Here is a 16818-nt window from a genome sequence, read left to right on the forward strand (position 1 = left end):
TATTTCCTTTATCATTATTATCATTGGTGGTAGCAGCAGTGATCTGTGTTATACCTTAGTTACTAAACTGTTCTTATCTCAACCCATGGGAGTTGAATTCTTTTGATTCTCCTCTCCGTCCCTCCGGGAGTAGGGGGAGGGAAAGAAGCGGGGGAAGTGAGTGAACCAATTGCCTGACTGGGTTTAAATCACGACACCTGTTTATAGCAGCCAAGAACTTCAACTCAGAGCTTCAATCGAGGTTGCAAACGAACAAAGTAGTATTTATGTTAGGAGCAGCAGTACCTTAAGGGGTGTGGTTTTGTAGACTCCAGACCAAGAAAACCATGTTCCTGGAATCACAGATAGCTTTTGGAAGCCTTACATTTTCATTTCTGTTATTTATTGATTAGGGATAAAGATTGATAGCAAAATCTTACTAATCCAAGGAAGGACAAACAGACTCAAAAGTGAGATTTTATTCATATTTGTTACTTATTCACAACTCAAAGTATGATAAAACCTATAAAACCAGCCTAGAATAATGTTAGTTTACATCACTAAATTCAATTCACACTTTATTAATAAAATACTGAAAAGAAAATGACAACATTGCAGGTTCAGAAAGACAGGTTGGCTACCATGACTGAAAACCCTATACTATTTTTACTGGTCACAAATGGTTGCTTGTTTAGTGCTTATTATTTAAAATTAACACAAGTTACAAAATTTCAGTCACACCCAACTTCTGTGCTCATAAAATATACCTTCTGTCATATCAAATTCCAGTCAACTGGAAAGAATCTCCTGCTGAGCTATTTCATTTCAACCTGTATTAAAAGAATACCTTGAGTATTCTCCCCCCATACACAATCATGTAGCACTGCAGTCCCAGGTGCACTTTGAGCCTTCCTGGCCAAGAAATTATCTCACAAGTTACTGTGCAAGCACACCATGAGAAGAACAAATCATCTCTCACACAGTGGTGAGAACCATCATGAGGATACAGCTTCACTTCTATCCTCTGTGGTGCACATACAGACCTCAGACTCCAGGACACAAAATAAAGCAGCTTTCAGCTCTGTATTTTAAGGCAAAGACAAACCCACCTCCAACTAAAAGGGAGATGAGTACCTTGAGCTGCCACAAATTACCAAGAGCTGTAGTTACTCACCATTATGCAGAGATTGGTCATACTTTCCATGATAGGTTTTAACACCAACATAGCGGCAGCATGTTACCACCCTACCACAAAGACAGCCACCACTGATTGAAAAATCATACGCAGATTAAACAGCAATGCAGTAGCCAATAGTTTGCATGCAAACATTGTGCTGGACTGTTACAATCTCAGGACTAAAACTGTTAATTATGTAAACAGAGGTTTGATAATGATCTTCTGTTTCTCTTTTTATTTTACATCCTTTTTGTTAACAACAGATAGGGCCTCACAGAAGAAAGGAGCTTTACCAAATGGTAGACCTGGAATGACATAGACTTCAGTTACAAAGATTAAAACTAATCTGGTAAGGAAAGAACTCTTCCCCTGCTATGAATTTTTAAAAACCTCATTAGGCAAAGCAGCAGCCTGAGTCTCAGTCCGGAAGAGAGGAAAACCAAAACAACATTTTAATACTGTACTGCAGAAAACAAGAAAAGGAATTCTTAAAGAATACAGAGACATCCAAAGCAGACTGTATGGCAGCAACTGCTCCTAGGGAAGGGGAAAAGGGTGTGTATATATATGGCATAGTACCTAAACACTCATTAAAACTGCTTTAACTGCCAATGTTTTATCAATGAGAGGTACTGGGAAAGAAATACATTCAAAAGAAACATTTTTGAGTACATGCTACAGGAAACAGAAAAGGATCTGTCATGACTATACATGTACAAATCATCTGCAATAAAACTTATTTACAACCACTTATACCTACAGACATAAAGACTGAGTTTAGTACTTGTGAAATGTATCTGATTGCTAGATCTGGACTGTTCCAATCTTTAGGAATAACTGAGTAATATTTTACACTGCAATAACCATATGGCTTCAGTCAGGTCTATCCTCAAGTCTTTGCATCTCGGTTGATCTGTAGCATAAAACTGAAAACTTCCATTTGTAACAGGGCAATACAGCTGCTACCTGAGACCCCCCAGCGCACTACCCAACAAGCAGCCAGCAACCTAGAGCTGGCACTGTTACCAGCTTAGCCAGTCTGCTCACAAAGTATTGATTTTGGATCAAGCTGATTTGTTCTTCAAAGCATACATTTCATCATCTGCTACATTTTTCATGATAAAAAGAAACACTATATAAAATTCTGTATGCAAAAAAACCTAAGCCCAGTATGATTAAAAATAGACTAAGGTGGGCATAATCAGTAACTAATAAAAAAAGCTAAGAGTCATATTTATGGAACTCAACATTTAGTCATATAGTTAACTGCCCTCAAAGCCTAACAACCAGACCAATTCACAAGTACCTACAGTTGCTTACATAATTAAAAGAATAAGATGTGAAGTCAAAAAAATAGATTTTATTCCTTCAAGATCAGGAAATAAAATGCTGGTTCTGTAACAGTGCAACAACTGCAGTGTATTTTGCACGCAGCACATCATTTGCTACATTTAGTGGCACTTGAGTATTACGCAGTAAATACTGGAAGTAAGACAAGTTTCTGATCTGCATAAGCATAATCACATCATTATTACCAGAGTTGCTAAGCTACAGCATTCTGAATAATACCAACTCAATAATACCAACTCAATTTCAGCACTTTGATCACTAGCCTTAATAGATGTCAACGTCCTGCTTTACATCTTGCTAAGAAAGCAATCACTGAAGCCAAGTATTTAATGAACTCGCTACGTGGCTTGGACCAAGTTCAATCTGACCAGTCGTTCTCATCAAACTCTGAATCGTCATCAGAATCACTGTATTCTACAGCAATGCGTCTCGAAAGGATGGTTGCCACATCATTTCCAACAGGCTCGCGCTTTGCTTCTTGCTCACGTTGCTCCTGCACCTTTTTCAGCTGAATTCCTGTAGAGACAATTATTCTCAAAGTTTTCTCCACAAGAGATTTTAAATTTCCTATTGTTATTGGTGAGGCTTTTGTATTCTAACAATACAGTCAGGAAGAAGGGGAAAAAGAGAAGCCATTTACTTAGAGCCTCCCTGAGCCAGGAAAAGAGACAAAAAGGGGAGATTGGAATCCATTCTCAGAGACTGAATACTTGTAGACTTCTAAAACTCCTATGTTAAAACTAAATATTCAAGACTTTACAGGTTCTTTTGATCTGAAGTTATGAATAACTGTATCTGGAAATACCATTATATCTACAGCTGCATACTATAAACCAAATCAGGAGCAGCCACTAGTCACTGGTTAAAAATCACTGGGCTGGTGTTGGATAACTCTGTTCTTCTGAAAAATCCATGAAGATCTAATGGCTATTTTACATAATGAACGCAGGTTTCATTTGATTATGCCCACAGAAGCCGCAGAACATATCTGATAAAGCTGTACATCTTTAGGCATTAGGAAGAGATCCAAAGTCAGGGCTGACAAATATTAGTGTGTGGTACCCGAGGTTACCTAGTCTCTCAGTGACATTCTGCCCAGCTGGGAACAGAAGCCATGAACTCAGTTCACTGGAAAACAGTGCTTTCACTGAAATAAAGAACTAGAAGTCAGTGTCCACTTACCCATTCGAATGGCAGCAAGGAGGTCACTCCGTGCATCACTTATTGGTGCCTGTGTGGGTTCATGACGTTTTGCCTCCATAGCTAGAGGAGCATGCATTGGGGAGGAAGAGAGGGATGAACCTGTAACAGGAGGGCCTGGAGGGGGAGGAGGTGGGCCAGGAGGAGGAGGAGCAGTGACAATAAGCCCACTAGAAGGAGGAGGATGAGTAGCTGCATATGCAGAGCCAGTCACCGGTCCAGAATGGGAAGGCGGCACAGGAAGTTGAAGGGGACTAACAAATGCAGTTTGTGCGGAAGGAATCATAGGAGGAGGAGGAGGAGGAGGGGGAGGACCTGTAGGATTGTAATAATCCACCATCTGAGCTGGAAGCATCCTATGTAAAACAAAACAAAAACATTTAATGAATTAAAAGTTGGGACTTACAGAATGATCACCCCTTAAACTGCTCTCATCCAACCTCAGCTAAAACAAAAATCAAAAGGAATTTAAACTGGTGAGTTAAATATGCAAGTTATTATAAACATATAAATTGACAAATCTTGGTAACGTATTGAGATTTAAGGCAAACAAAGTTAAAGGCAATATGCTTTCAGCACTCCACAAGGTAAGATTTTTATATTGATACTCCTGCTAATTAAGTATAAAGCTAAATACTTAATTTATACATCTACCCTCTGAGAATGTTAAGTACAATACTCATGATGAAGAAGGGACCAAGGCAACTGTGGACTATACATATCACTTCCATAGAACTAAGCATTAGAACAGATAGTAAAAGACACAGGCATGGAGGACAATGGAAAGTATGAATGGAATGATTTACCCAAAGGTATATCATGCATCTCATGTGCGCTTTAGTCAAGTTCATCAATTTAAATATTATGTAATTAAATTGATACGTTTGATTGATACTTCAAAAAGGAGGAACAGGGAAGAGCTGATTTCTTTGTTAAAATGTCATTAAAAGAATTCTTAAGCAGAAAAAATGGTGATTAATGTAAAAGTTATGAAGCAGGTAAAAAACCAGATATAGGAGACAGGATTTGAAAGGAAGTGACATTTAGTGATACATGTCAATGTATGACATCTGTGATACACTGACAGTGGTCATGTACCTGGGGACTAAGCACAAGTATTTCTGCTATAAACTGGAAATAACAGAGAAAATGCAGGTTGGAGCAGTCAATCATGGCATAACTGATTCATCTACAGCATGATACTATCATGAAGCAAGCAAATGCTATCCCAGGGAGCATCAAGTGAGGCTGAAAAAACCTTGGCTCGCTTAGCCTTGCACTACAGGCAGGAATAATTACAGCTTTCCTGGGGTTACAATTCTTCAGTTTAAGCTGTTGAAGCACAAGAAGACACAGGCACAGAGTGGTTCAAAAGCAGATGTTTGCTTGCTATCAGAGAGCCGGTACTCTGGCACAAGCCTTCCTTCAAAATGTTCCATATTTTGTCTATGTAGCAGACAAAACAGCTACACAAGAGTTAGATAAATTCATCTCCTGAATTATGGAGGTGTCTGTGGCAGTAGGGAGCTTGATTCTGTGTCTGAGAAGATGCCTTCCACCTCTGTCATAAGCTCCTTTAAAAAGCTATTTCAGGGATGCAACACAGACTGACGTGCAGAAAAAGCATTGCTGAATGTAACATTTCCTGAAGTTTAGAATAATATTCAGATTATGCTGTAATTATTTTCCAGCTTAAAGGAAAATTAACCACTTCTCAATGTTATGTTAGAAACCCTTAATATTTCATAAGCATATTGATTTCACCACATTCAATACACAGTTCATTACTTCTGCTTTCACTATTCCTCAAGTTCTTACACAGAAATTACACTGTTTTTTTTCCTGTCCTCTTCAGGGAAGTAAACTAATGTATGCTGTGTGTATGCATTATATATTATGGTGGTCATGAAAAACATGCATCCCTCTAGTTTTGTCAAGAATCCACTGGAATAAAACAGGAATTTTACCCATATTCTGCTGGTACCACAGGTACTGAGCTATGCTGGCCATCAGAAGGCTGGGGTGGAGGTGGAGGTGGTTGCTGAGGTCTGTTTAAAGTAGCATGTCGTACAGTGGTGGAAGGTGGTCTGTATTCATGCTCATGGCTTTGGGATGCTGCCATGTACTGTGGACCATCTCCCGTTCCATATGAAGGCATTGCTATCTGCTGATGGAGGGAATGATTCGGAGTAGCAGGATAAGAATAATCTGTAACATCAGATGCATGGGACCTAAAATTGAAGTAAATGGATGCAGAAGAACAGATTATGTGAGTGTAACAGAGTATTATCTAAAATAGCTCACAAGAGAGGCTAAAAAGAATGCAATCAGAACTATTTTTCTTGCACCAGGACTCCCTGGTTATCAAGCACCATTCCCTTGTAAGAACACAGAAAGCACAAGAACAAATGCAACAAAAAAATCCCCATGTTTATCTTAACACGACTTGGAAATAAATTAGTCTGACAAGTCAGTACAAGAGGACTGAAACAATGGATTCAGCATACTGCTGCCTGCAGCATGTTCTCTTCTAATGCAGACTTTAAAAAAGGCAATAAAAATTTAGAGCTTTCTCCAGATTTTAGAATTCTTTAGCAGCCATAAGGAGGCATACTGTGTTTGTCAATGATTGTGACAGTCCATTGGTTTAACATGCTAATACTTACCAGGCCTGCCTGAAGTTAACAATGGCAATAGAAAAGGAAAGCAATACTGCAAGCACTCACAATTATGCAGAAGAATACATATTACCAAAGCAAAGAAAAACAATTTCAAAAGTTAGAAAATGCTTTTTAAGTTGTTTGCACAATTTTACTGGAAAGGCTTAGAGAAACTGAAAAAAGTAAATATTAGTTGAGCAGAGAGTTCATAAAGATACAAAGTCTAGGATGTTCTGTCAAATAAGCCCAAGAGAGGGAGCAAACGATCTCTTCATCCCATTACTGCAAATAGTTGTTTTAGTAATGAGCAATCGTGCAGCCTGGCTTTTAGTGTACACAGTAAACTGATGCGCTTATCTGTAAGACTGGAAGCAAGGTAAGCAACAAAAAGCCAGGGCTTTGAGTAAAACAAAATGACAAACCCTTTCGGCATTTTGTCCTCTTTCATGCTTCCTGCCTGCTCCGTTTTCTTTGCGTCACTCATGAACTCAATGCCCATTTTCCTTCTCTCCCACTCTTCTTTTCTTGTTCTTACTTTTCTCACATTAATTTGCTGGTTTCTGTTTGGGTTCAGCTTGTGTTTCTCTCTCTAAAGCACAGTAAGTATAACAAATACATTGTAAATCACCAGAGTCTGGACACTTGGATGTCAATGTTTTATGCACAAGTCTTCAAATTAGCAAATGAGAAGAAACATGAGCTTTCTTACTTTAGCATTAAAAAAAGACTCACAATATAGCACACACACTTCTTCAGAACCTTATTTATAAAGCACTGCTCATGTAGTACTTGCACGTATAAAAACATCTTGTACGGCATAAAAACATCTCCTAAAATGGTACTTACTTCTATCTGTATGGGGCTTCAATAGCTTAATTCCTACAGCTAAGAGTACCCCAAAGATAAAAAATGGAAAGCATTCTCTCCACCTCACTACCATTTACAAAATCAACCCTTCACGAATATAAAACAGATTTCAGGATTCAGTCAATTCACTGAAATTTACCGCTCGCCATACATCATAAAATTTGAAAGGAACAAGGTATCTGCCACATCACGACATCTATATCAGACAATTATGCATCCAACAATTTTGCTTAAAAACATTCTACAGATTGCAAACATTATGGATATCTGAAAATGGTCAAATACAAGTTGACTCGGCAGGGAGATAGACAGAAATCATTTCAATATGCTCATTTAAATGCAAGAATCCTGGAAGCAGGGTGTGAAGGCTAGAAAATGCAGAACCCAATGAAAAAATCTCCATCTTGCACTTGACAGCTGAACATCAATGTCATCTTACCAGATCAGCCTATATGGAAAGCACTGCCAACCTGCAATGTTTCATTAAGACTAACAAGAGACAACATTTTGCATTAGAAACTGTAAAAAACCTAATTGGTGATTAAAGGATTTTAGATGGAGGGGTCTGAGAATATCATTGAAACAGCAGCAGCAATTTTCTTCTTTTTTCTTGCAATTACAAGATGATTGCTCTTCACAAAGACCAAACATTACATATACAAAGTTCTGAGCAGATTTTGTTGTTGTTAATTGATCTCCAGGGGACTGTGGACTAAAGGTTTCAGTCCACACTTTTGCTGCTGTGGTGCCTGCTCCCTCAACCTACCTCTTCAACAATTTGAACGCTAAATTACCACACATTTTTCCCTATATGTATTTCCTATATTTCCACACAGAGGAAATGAAATAGGTGGGAATATCCTCTAGTGAAACCAGCTTAGTGAAAAACCTCAGACTTCCATGCACACCAGGAGAAAGTAACTCCCACTGAGCTCAAAGGGAATCTCAGTCAACAAAGATGAATTCTGCTTGCTGCGTGTCTCTAAGCAGAGACTTCTACTATCTCAAGCAATAATGTTGCATCTGGCTTTGTAGCTTGCTTTTTAGACAAATGTAACATTGATAGAGCTGAACTATTCCCCCATTAAAGCATTGTTAGAGGCAAAAATATGCTCAACTGAGTAGATCACAGAAAAATACTTAAGCTATACGCAGCATAACAAACAACAAACCAGACACAAAGGAAGAGGTACTGACATTATCTGGTAGAAGCAGACTTAAATGCTTTTGTAACTACAGAAAACCCCTACAACTACTCATCAAATACAAAGCATGTAGCAAACACTTCTTTCACTACAGTGCATAACATTACAATGACAAAATACTCATCTAAAGCTGAGGAGGAAAAAATTTGTTACAGAATTTATGTTACTTATGCATTAAAATAATTTTGAGAGGAACTTTAAAACATGCGTTTGTTTTGTTTATTCTAACCACTCCCAGCCTGTAAAAACACCTAATTCTACTCAGCATTTCCGAACATACAACTGTGGTATAACAAACAGCTTTGCTGTAAACAGACCTAGTATCTGGGGACAGTGATCCCTCGGAAGATGCTCCATGGTACACACTTTGAGACAACCTGTTGTCAGGTCTAAGCTCTTTGTCATATGCCATCATATTCCACTCCTGGCGTCTGTTCCTGGCTTTTCTAACCTTTTTCACCTCACGGGTGGTGCCATCTATACGTTTTTGCTCCTAATGTTCAAACAAAAGAAATAAAGCATGCAAAGAGAGAAAAAAGGAAAGGAAAAAAGCTGGTTAAAATGCAATTAGAGTGCATGAAAATAAGACCAGATTTACAGATGAAGCCAAGTCTTCACAAAATTTCTCTGCACTGAAAATGAGTATCTCCTTATACTGTGAACCTCATTAGTAGTAAGACTTCTGCTTTGCCCTTCTGTAGGATGCACATGCTACAGAAGCGCATGTGTGATACCGACCTACTCTTTTTCCCAATACAGAAATGTGACTGATTTTAAAAGCCAACAAGTCTAACTTCTGACATCATATGCCATTGATTTAGACTGTCTTGAAGCCCTTGTAATTTCTTTCTCCTGCAAACCAATCTTATGACAACATGTCAAACACGGCTAGGGTTATTTTGGATATTTGCTAGTGCTGCAATCACCCAAGGCCTTTGGGATGTGTGGAAAAATTAGAAATTTGCCGATTTCATACTCTATGTGAAACTATTTTTGTTTAAATTCCTCTCCTTTCTTAGATCCGACTACCGAAATTCCTTCTACTTTTTCCTTATTGTCTCACATTAGCTTGTTCAAAAATGAATGACAAAAATCCTCTCTGCAATGTGTCAGTACCATTCAGGCCAGTGATCTATTATAGCCTGATAGCTTTGTGCCTGATCAGTCTGTTTAGTTTTTTTTATCTTTCTATATAATTTCAGGCTCAATGAATGTCAGCGTTTATCTACCAGTAAGATTTCCTAATAGTGGGACTCAACACTTTCACACCTCTGAAATGTTGTCCTCCCCTACTTCTGGCTAGTCAGTATGAATAGAAAAGCCATATTGGTGCTTCAGTAGAAAAATAAAAAAGTCTGCTCAACCCAAGCTGAGAAGAGTATTTATGAGCTACTCTTTTCTCAATATTTATGAGGGTGTTGAATTTTTTTTTAATCACCCTGCATCTTAGAATACTAACTCATAAATAGGTTAATCATGTTTTAGCTATTAAGAAGTCAGTATTAGGCTTTTGGCTGCTAGAAAAATAGTTTCTCAGCAAAGAATTATATTGATATTCTGAGAACAGTCATATCCAATTCTATTTAGAGAAGAGTTTGGCAAGATGCGGATACAGAAGCATTTTATTGCGGTATCTCTACCTTCAAAGTAAGGATAATAGCTGAATCTATTACATAAGGATAATAGATGAATATAGGCATTTTACTCCAACTGTCAAACAGCACTGAGTAAATAATGCTGAAATAATGTGGCATCACGTATCACAAAAATCTATCAAACTGCTTGCTTGACCTTGTTTTGGATCTCTTGCTTTTTCGTGTCATGTCCATCTGAGGGACCTGATGATCCACATCTGCTAGCATTAAGAACGACAGAGAAAAGTCTTTTTGAAGTTCACCAGCCAAATGCTCTGACAGCACTTGTTCATTCTGGCCCCTGCAGTGAGCAGGTTTTTGATGTGATTCATGTTCAGTAAAGATCATCACCTCGGTTCTTAATTACTTCTGAGAAAAATCGTTTTCCTCCCCAAACTTTTTAGAATTACAGCCTTTTTTATCCAGGTTATGCAAAGTTTGACCTCACCCTTTAATACTGGTTCTTCACACTAAAATTTCCTAATACAGGAAGAATTGGAGCAGAAGGGAGACAGATTCAGTCATGCTTCATTTTAAATACACCAAGTTTTGGTAATCACGATGGCTGAGTATATGCTTGTTAAAGGCTCGACATCTGTGTTTTTGAATTGATTGCTGAAAAATTTGTTTATGACTTTTGTCCTGTTTCATTTATTAAGATTTTGTTACTAGATCATGCTAGATTTGAGATGAAAGTACAAATAACCCTTTTGGTTAACTGCAAATAAACTTCAGGTTTCTCACAGTACAGTAACTCCATCCTTCCAGGGTCACAACTACGTATTTCTTGCCAGTCTCTAGATTAAGTAAATAGCTATCTTTTGACCAATGTATGATACTGCTTGGAAGAAAATCATTTTGATACAATTCCTGTACAATCAAGAGTGCTAACATGACTGCTTATATATAATCACCTATTTAAAAGTTTTTAAAGAGATTAGTATGGTTTTAATGAAAAAGGTAAATACATACCCATGTATAAACAAACAACATAAAATAACCACAAAGCTTGGTTTATTTGGATCAGATTTTGGTTGTTCCAGACTAGCATGTGTAAGTGTGCTAATATAATAACAAATACCCTGGAACATTTTTAACTGAAAGCAGAATTAAACCCTACTTATATTTATTTTATACTAAACATTCCATAATCATATCTCCAAAACATTTAATCCCTTCCAAAACAGTGGGGCAGGCCAATTACTAGCAGCTGACAAAACTACATATACCTCTAACTACACATAGTCTATTTGAGTAGCTTTAAGTTGTTTCAGTAACACTTTCATTACCTTGACAAACAACTGACAACTGTAGCTTTAGTACCTAGGGCAATGCCAAAAGCTGAAGACTTTCAAATTAGCTACAGTTAGAAATACTTCTTAGGAAGGTTAAGCAGTATTAAGAAGAGTTACTTCCTTTAACTGAGTGTAATAGGAGCTGTGGCAGACAAGCGGATGCTGCAGGTAAAGCCAGAAAGCAGGTACATCATTGAGCTGCTGGCAGGAAGCAATTTCAGGAAATACAAGCAGCATATCAGAGCCTTCAAACAGGGTTAAGTTAATTTGAAATTTGATATTTGCATCAAGAGTTAGCAAATGATATTTCAAGTATCTTAATAAGGAATTAGAAGCAGTAACAGAAAGGAGCTTCAGCAACTATTTGCAATACTTGCAAAAAACTGGAAGCGTGAGCCCAGAGTACGTTCCTGACTTCACAAATTTACAAAACCCTATCAATCCCAAGTCATCAAGAAATACTTTTAAGGTACAAGTCCTCCAAATTTAAAAGATTTCTACTTATTTAAATAAGCAATTGTTCCTCAGAAAATATGGGGAACAATAACACACCAAGTAGAACAACTTTCCTTTGGCTGACCAGTGATTAACAACTGGTCTACTGTGGTCATTCAGTTCAGGATATTACCAGAGTATATGAAAGTCCAAACTAACTTCATTGAACTCTGAGGCACTAATCTACTGAGAGTTTGACACTAAAGACAAAGCAACCAACCGAGACTACACCACAGATTTGAACTTAAATAAAATTGCAGTTTTCTTCAGACAAAATGTTCACCTAAAAGAGCCAAACTGGAGGAAGCCTGTACCAGATTTCTTCAGTTGAAAACAAACAATAAGTACACTATTTGAAGGCAAGAAAAGGAAGCTCATAAACCTTCTGCTGCAACAACTCCAGCATTTAAGGCAAGTTACCAAAATAATACTGGAAAACTGATGTTCTGGTGCAAGAGTACTCTTAGGCTTCACTGACCACCTATCTGTATTTGGTCAGCTGGGTAGGTCTGCATTTGGATGTTTAGTTTGCAATTTGCTACACAAGACACTTCTACTTCACCTGCACAGCCTCTCAAGAACTTTCATATGTTGTGCTTCTGTGGAGTACAGACTGTGTTAAGTGTTGCCTAAAATATAGTCTAAATGAAAGTTTTTATACAAAAAAGTTTTCTAAAAATCTCTCTAATGGTATAAAAAACCCCAACTCTCAGTACTTTTATTTTGGTTTTTTTTTCTTTTTTAGTATTAAAACAGAATAAAATAAAAAAAAAGCAGCAGCTGGTAATTTCTTTTTATCCCTCTGTAACGAAAAGATCTAAGTTTGAAAGGAAAAAGGTGGGAGGAAAAACCCAAAGGGTGCAATTATCCCTGTATATTTTTCATACAGAAATACTGACTGAAATCTAAGAAACCCCACATAAACTAGAGAATGAAAACTGCTTTATTTCAAGTCTTTTAATTGGATCAGTGACTTATCATACTGAGAATATAGTAGGATTATAACCTTTCCTATATGTTTTATTAAATTATGCAAAATAACGAAGTGACTATTTTCCAATACTGTGCTTTAGACAGTAACTTCTACTGAAAGTATTTACTTAGCTTTTTCAGCCCTATTTAATATGCCAATACTGAGATACCTGTCAAAACAGACATTTCTGACTCATACTCCTAACAGGATGACCTGATTTATTTCTTGCAGAGCTTTCATAATCATTAAATCGCAACATTTTAGTTAAAGCACGTCTTCATGTTTTGTTTAACAATGTTGTAGTCAAAAGTTTTGTCTGGCAACAGGAACAAGGAATTAATATACTTTTATAAAAACAGAATAGTAAAACTTCCCAACCACACTCTACAATTTGATTTCCAAGCAGGTATCATATATATTCGCATATATATACATACACACACGTATTATACATATGATGTCTATACACAAATATACATTAGCACATATATTCACATATTGGATAATGTATATACACATGTATATATATGATATATTCTGATAACTGCTTATATATATGCATTTATAGGTATGCCAATATATATGTGTACATATACACATGTATGTGTATATACACATGTATGAGTACTGAAAACTAAGCAGCTTTCTTCTATTTCTCCTGAGCAATCCTGTGCATCTTATCCAGACTTTTATTTAAGATGCCTTACCTCTCACTGAACCTATCGAAAAGGGCACTTGCTGTCAGATAAAATAGCAACCATTGCTTCAAACTTTGCTCCTTCACTTGTTAGAATTATCTTGAACAATCCTAAAGCCCTCAGATTTGATTAAAAAAATTATCTTCAAAAAGGCTGTGGAAGCAGCAACCGATTTCTTCATTCAAAACTAAAAGCCATTCAGAAAATCTCTACTGTATCAGAATACACATTTTGGATCAAACTGCTGAAGATACTCCAGAAGGATTTACGAGGCTTTTCTATGACTACGCCCTTTTTTGTTGGTCTTAAACTTGGAGGAAACAAAGCACATTGCTCCTAAAATTCATCTTCTCTTCTTGCTGAACCACAGAGTTATTTTGAGGTGTATTATCATCTCATCTTACTTACTTGTAACAGGTACAGAAAAGTGAAAAGGTATGATCAAGGAATAAAAAAAAACCTGAACAAAATAAGCTCATGTTTTGCTACAGGAGTTGATGTTGCTAGATAAAGAACTATGAAAATAAAGGAAACCATAACTCCAATTCCTTCCTCCCCCCCCCCCTTCCCCAAATCACAGTATCTTTTTCCAAAGCACAACAGGGCCATTTTGCTGAGTACTAATAAGCAGATGCTGGCAAATGTTTAAAGAAATATGCTGGAAAATAACTACAGTACTCTTAAAATTCAATTTGCAACTTCCTGAAATAGACAGGAGAAGTTATAAAAACAAACAAACAAACAAACAAACAAACAAACAACTAAACCTACAGTCACATCTAAGGAGGAATAGTCTTTCCATGCACACAAACTAAGTATGACCTAGCAATTTTTATGCCTGGACAACCATACACAAAACTGTAATACATACATTTGCTATTAGGTGTCTGCTTTTACCTTTTGTCTCCTCTTTTCTTTTCGCTTATCTTCAGTATCTTGTAACATTTTTTCTTTCCAAAGATCAAAAAAATAGGAAGGATCAGTATAGAACTTCAATCCATCTTTCTTATCATCCCTGGAAATACAGGACAAGAAAAACTAAGAAAATACGAATTAGTAATTTTCAAACCAACAAAACTCACCTTTGGCAGTCATCCACGCTCCATCTTTTTTTCATGACTGGATGCCAAGTGCATTTAATGCCACTCTTGGTAGTTACAGCTTACAATTGACGTGATTCATGCCAAGAATTTCAGAGGAAAGCAGAGGAACACACAGCCTTTTGGGCAGCATGCTCATCAGAGCTCAGCAGGAGCTCCTGCATCAGCCAGCTCACAAAAGTGAAATTCACTAGTGCTGGAGGAGAATCAATGCCAAGACAGGATGTGGAGGGGACAGAGGTGCATAAGAATGGAACTTGCCTGTCTCAAAAGAACTGGAAAGGAATATTTGGCGCAATCCGGACAGGTCTTACAATTTGAATTTAGGCACAAGGTAGGTCTGAGTACCTTTGCCTGTATGACAGGAAGCAACAGACAGTTGCTGTTCTCAGTGCAACTCTTCTGACTAGGGGAAGGACTAGCAATAGAGTGGCAACTGAGAGCTTGAATCCTACCGGACTATTCTAGGAGGATTTAAAACAGAGTTGACCTAGGCTTGCCAGCAGCAAGAGCTGCAGACACCCAGAATAAGCTACCACCATAAAAGGTATGCTATCAAATCTTAATTTGACCCCATGGCCTGGAAATCATCTAATATCCTAAACTCCTAAAAAACAACGGGTGAAAAGGGAATCAGCATGGCAGGGCACCTAGTGTGGTCCAAACAGCTTATGTTGGCAATGCCAGTCTAGCTTGCTAAACTGGTGTCCTTCAGAGTCCCTTTTGGCTGTGGGTCCTAATTTCTTCCTGGGCAGATTTTGATTGTAGCCAAGTTACGATTTCTACCAGCAAGATCAACAGTGATGGAAATTCAGCACACAGAAACGTTACAACCACTGGAGTAGAGTACAGACAACAGAGGTTGTAAAATGTCTGTCATATAGCCATAAACCCCTTACTTTTTGTGTGCTAGATCTCCTTGCTAGTAACATCTAACCTACTGAAGGGGGTACTGGGGACACTCTTACACCCCCTCCAGACTACAGTTTGTAGTTCATTTAAGCTTTGTCCAAGGCAAATACAATTAGATTCAGCAGATGTAAAAGACTTAGCAAGAAATATCATTTTAGTCCATTCCATTAACATATCCCTAATAAAACAAGAATAACAATAAAGGTCACTGACACTGTCATCCAGATGCATATTAGGACATAGCTGTGCAATACAGCTGATCGATAACAACTCTTGCTAACTGTTTGTCCATAAACAAACACCACCATTGTCTGTAGCAGTGGCAAAACCCATGTTCATCAGCTATAAATCTAGCAACTGTACCAAGTAAAAGCTCTTAGAAGTAAAATACACTGCAAATGCTCTGCTATGCTATTCCTAAAAAATCCTAATGATTTACTACAGACCGAGTGCCTGCTTTACACAGATACCTCACAATCTAGTAGCTCTCAGAAGCTGAAAGACACAATAAAAACGTTACCCACAACCTTTCAGACACGCAAATTATGATAGTTTCATGAAAAACAACAGACTTAAAGGCAACAGGAAAAGAAAACAGGAAACAAAGTCCTGCTTGCTGCTCTTTCATTCACCAGTAACCAGGAAAAGACTGTGTGTGTGCAAATATGTGTATACACTGGGATAAGAGGGAGAACAGAGGGAAAGCAAAAGCAACAAATCCAACTTTCTGGATAAACAAACCAAAGAAAGCAGTGTAGTGTATTATTAAATTTTTCTATCTTTTACATAATCAGTGGTCCTTGATCTCTCAGCAGATACTGCCATGTAACACTTATGCTGAAATAAGATGATTTTGTCAGGTACAACTCATGATTTTACGTGTGGTAATAGCAATTTTTGTTTCCATGAACGTGGGGTTTTTTGGGACGCCCCCAAAAAACATCTCAGTAACCAATATATCTTTTACCTTCTGCTGGAATTATTCTCTGCATACAACTAGGAGATAAAGGACAAAGAATAAGAACACAAACAATGAATGTTTCCATACCTATAAGGTGAAAGAATATTCAGAGGTGGTGGCTTGTCACTCTGATTATAAATATCAGCCACTGGGTTAGGAATGCTGTTCTTTGAAACTACCTGCTGATCTTGAATTGTTGAGCTCTTGAATGCTTTCTTCATGTTGATATCCTGCAATGATACTGTTTGAAACAAAGATACATTTATCAGAGGTCCATGACTAACATAAGTGGATAAACAAAGTCTGTTTTAT

The 16818-nt window shown here is 37.5% G+C and overlaps 1 protein-coding gene across 4 annotated transcripts in view; it reads right to left on the minus strand.

Annotated features, from left to right (window-relative positions):
• Nucleotides 1–443: 443 nt before the first annotated feature.
• WASF3 (WASP family member 3) overlaps nucleotides 444–16818 on the minus strand; it is a 65067-nt gene continuing 48692 nt past the window's right edge. For 3 of the 4 annotated variants that reach the window (XM_057399570.1, XM_057399572.1, XM_057399571.1), the window contains 6 exons: nucleotides 16594–16747; nucleotides 14431–14548; nucleotides 8756–8931; nucleotides 5674–5937; nucleotides 3689–4062; nucleotides 444–3022 (listed from right to left, as the gene is read on the minus strand). In XM_057399570.1, the coding sequence (XP_057255553.1) occupies nucleotides 2865–3022; nucleotides 3689–4062; nucleotides 5674–5937; nucleotides 8756–8931; nucleotides 14431–14548; nucleotides 16594–16747 (1244 nt within the window). In that variant the 3' untranslated portion in view covers nucleotides 444–2864. Of the gene's footprint in view, nucleotides 3023–3688; nucleotides 4063–5673; nucleotides 5938–6788; nucleotides 6956–8755; nucleotides 8932–14430; nucleotides 14549–16593; nucleotides 16748–16818 lie in introns of all 4 variants that reach the window. The other variant, XM_057399573.1, reaches the window with a different exon arrangement.

This window comes from Pezoporus wallicus, unplaced genomic scaffold (genome assembly GCF_028554395.1).
Source record: "Pezoporus wallicus isolate ANWC-B61680 ecotype Strahan unplaced genomic scaffold, APGP_CSIRO_Pwel_v1 scaffold_6446, whole genome shotgun sequence".
NCBI lineage: Eukaryota > Metazoa > Chordata > Aves > Psittaciformes > Psittacidae > Pezoporus > Pezoporus wallicus.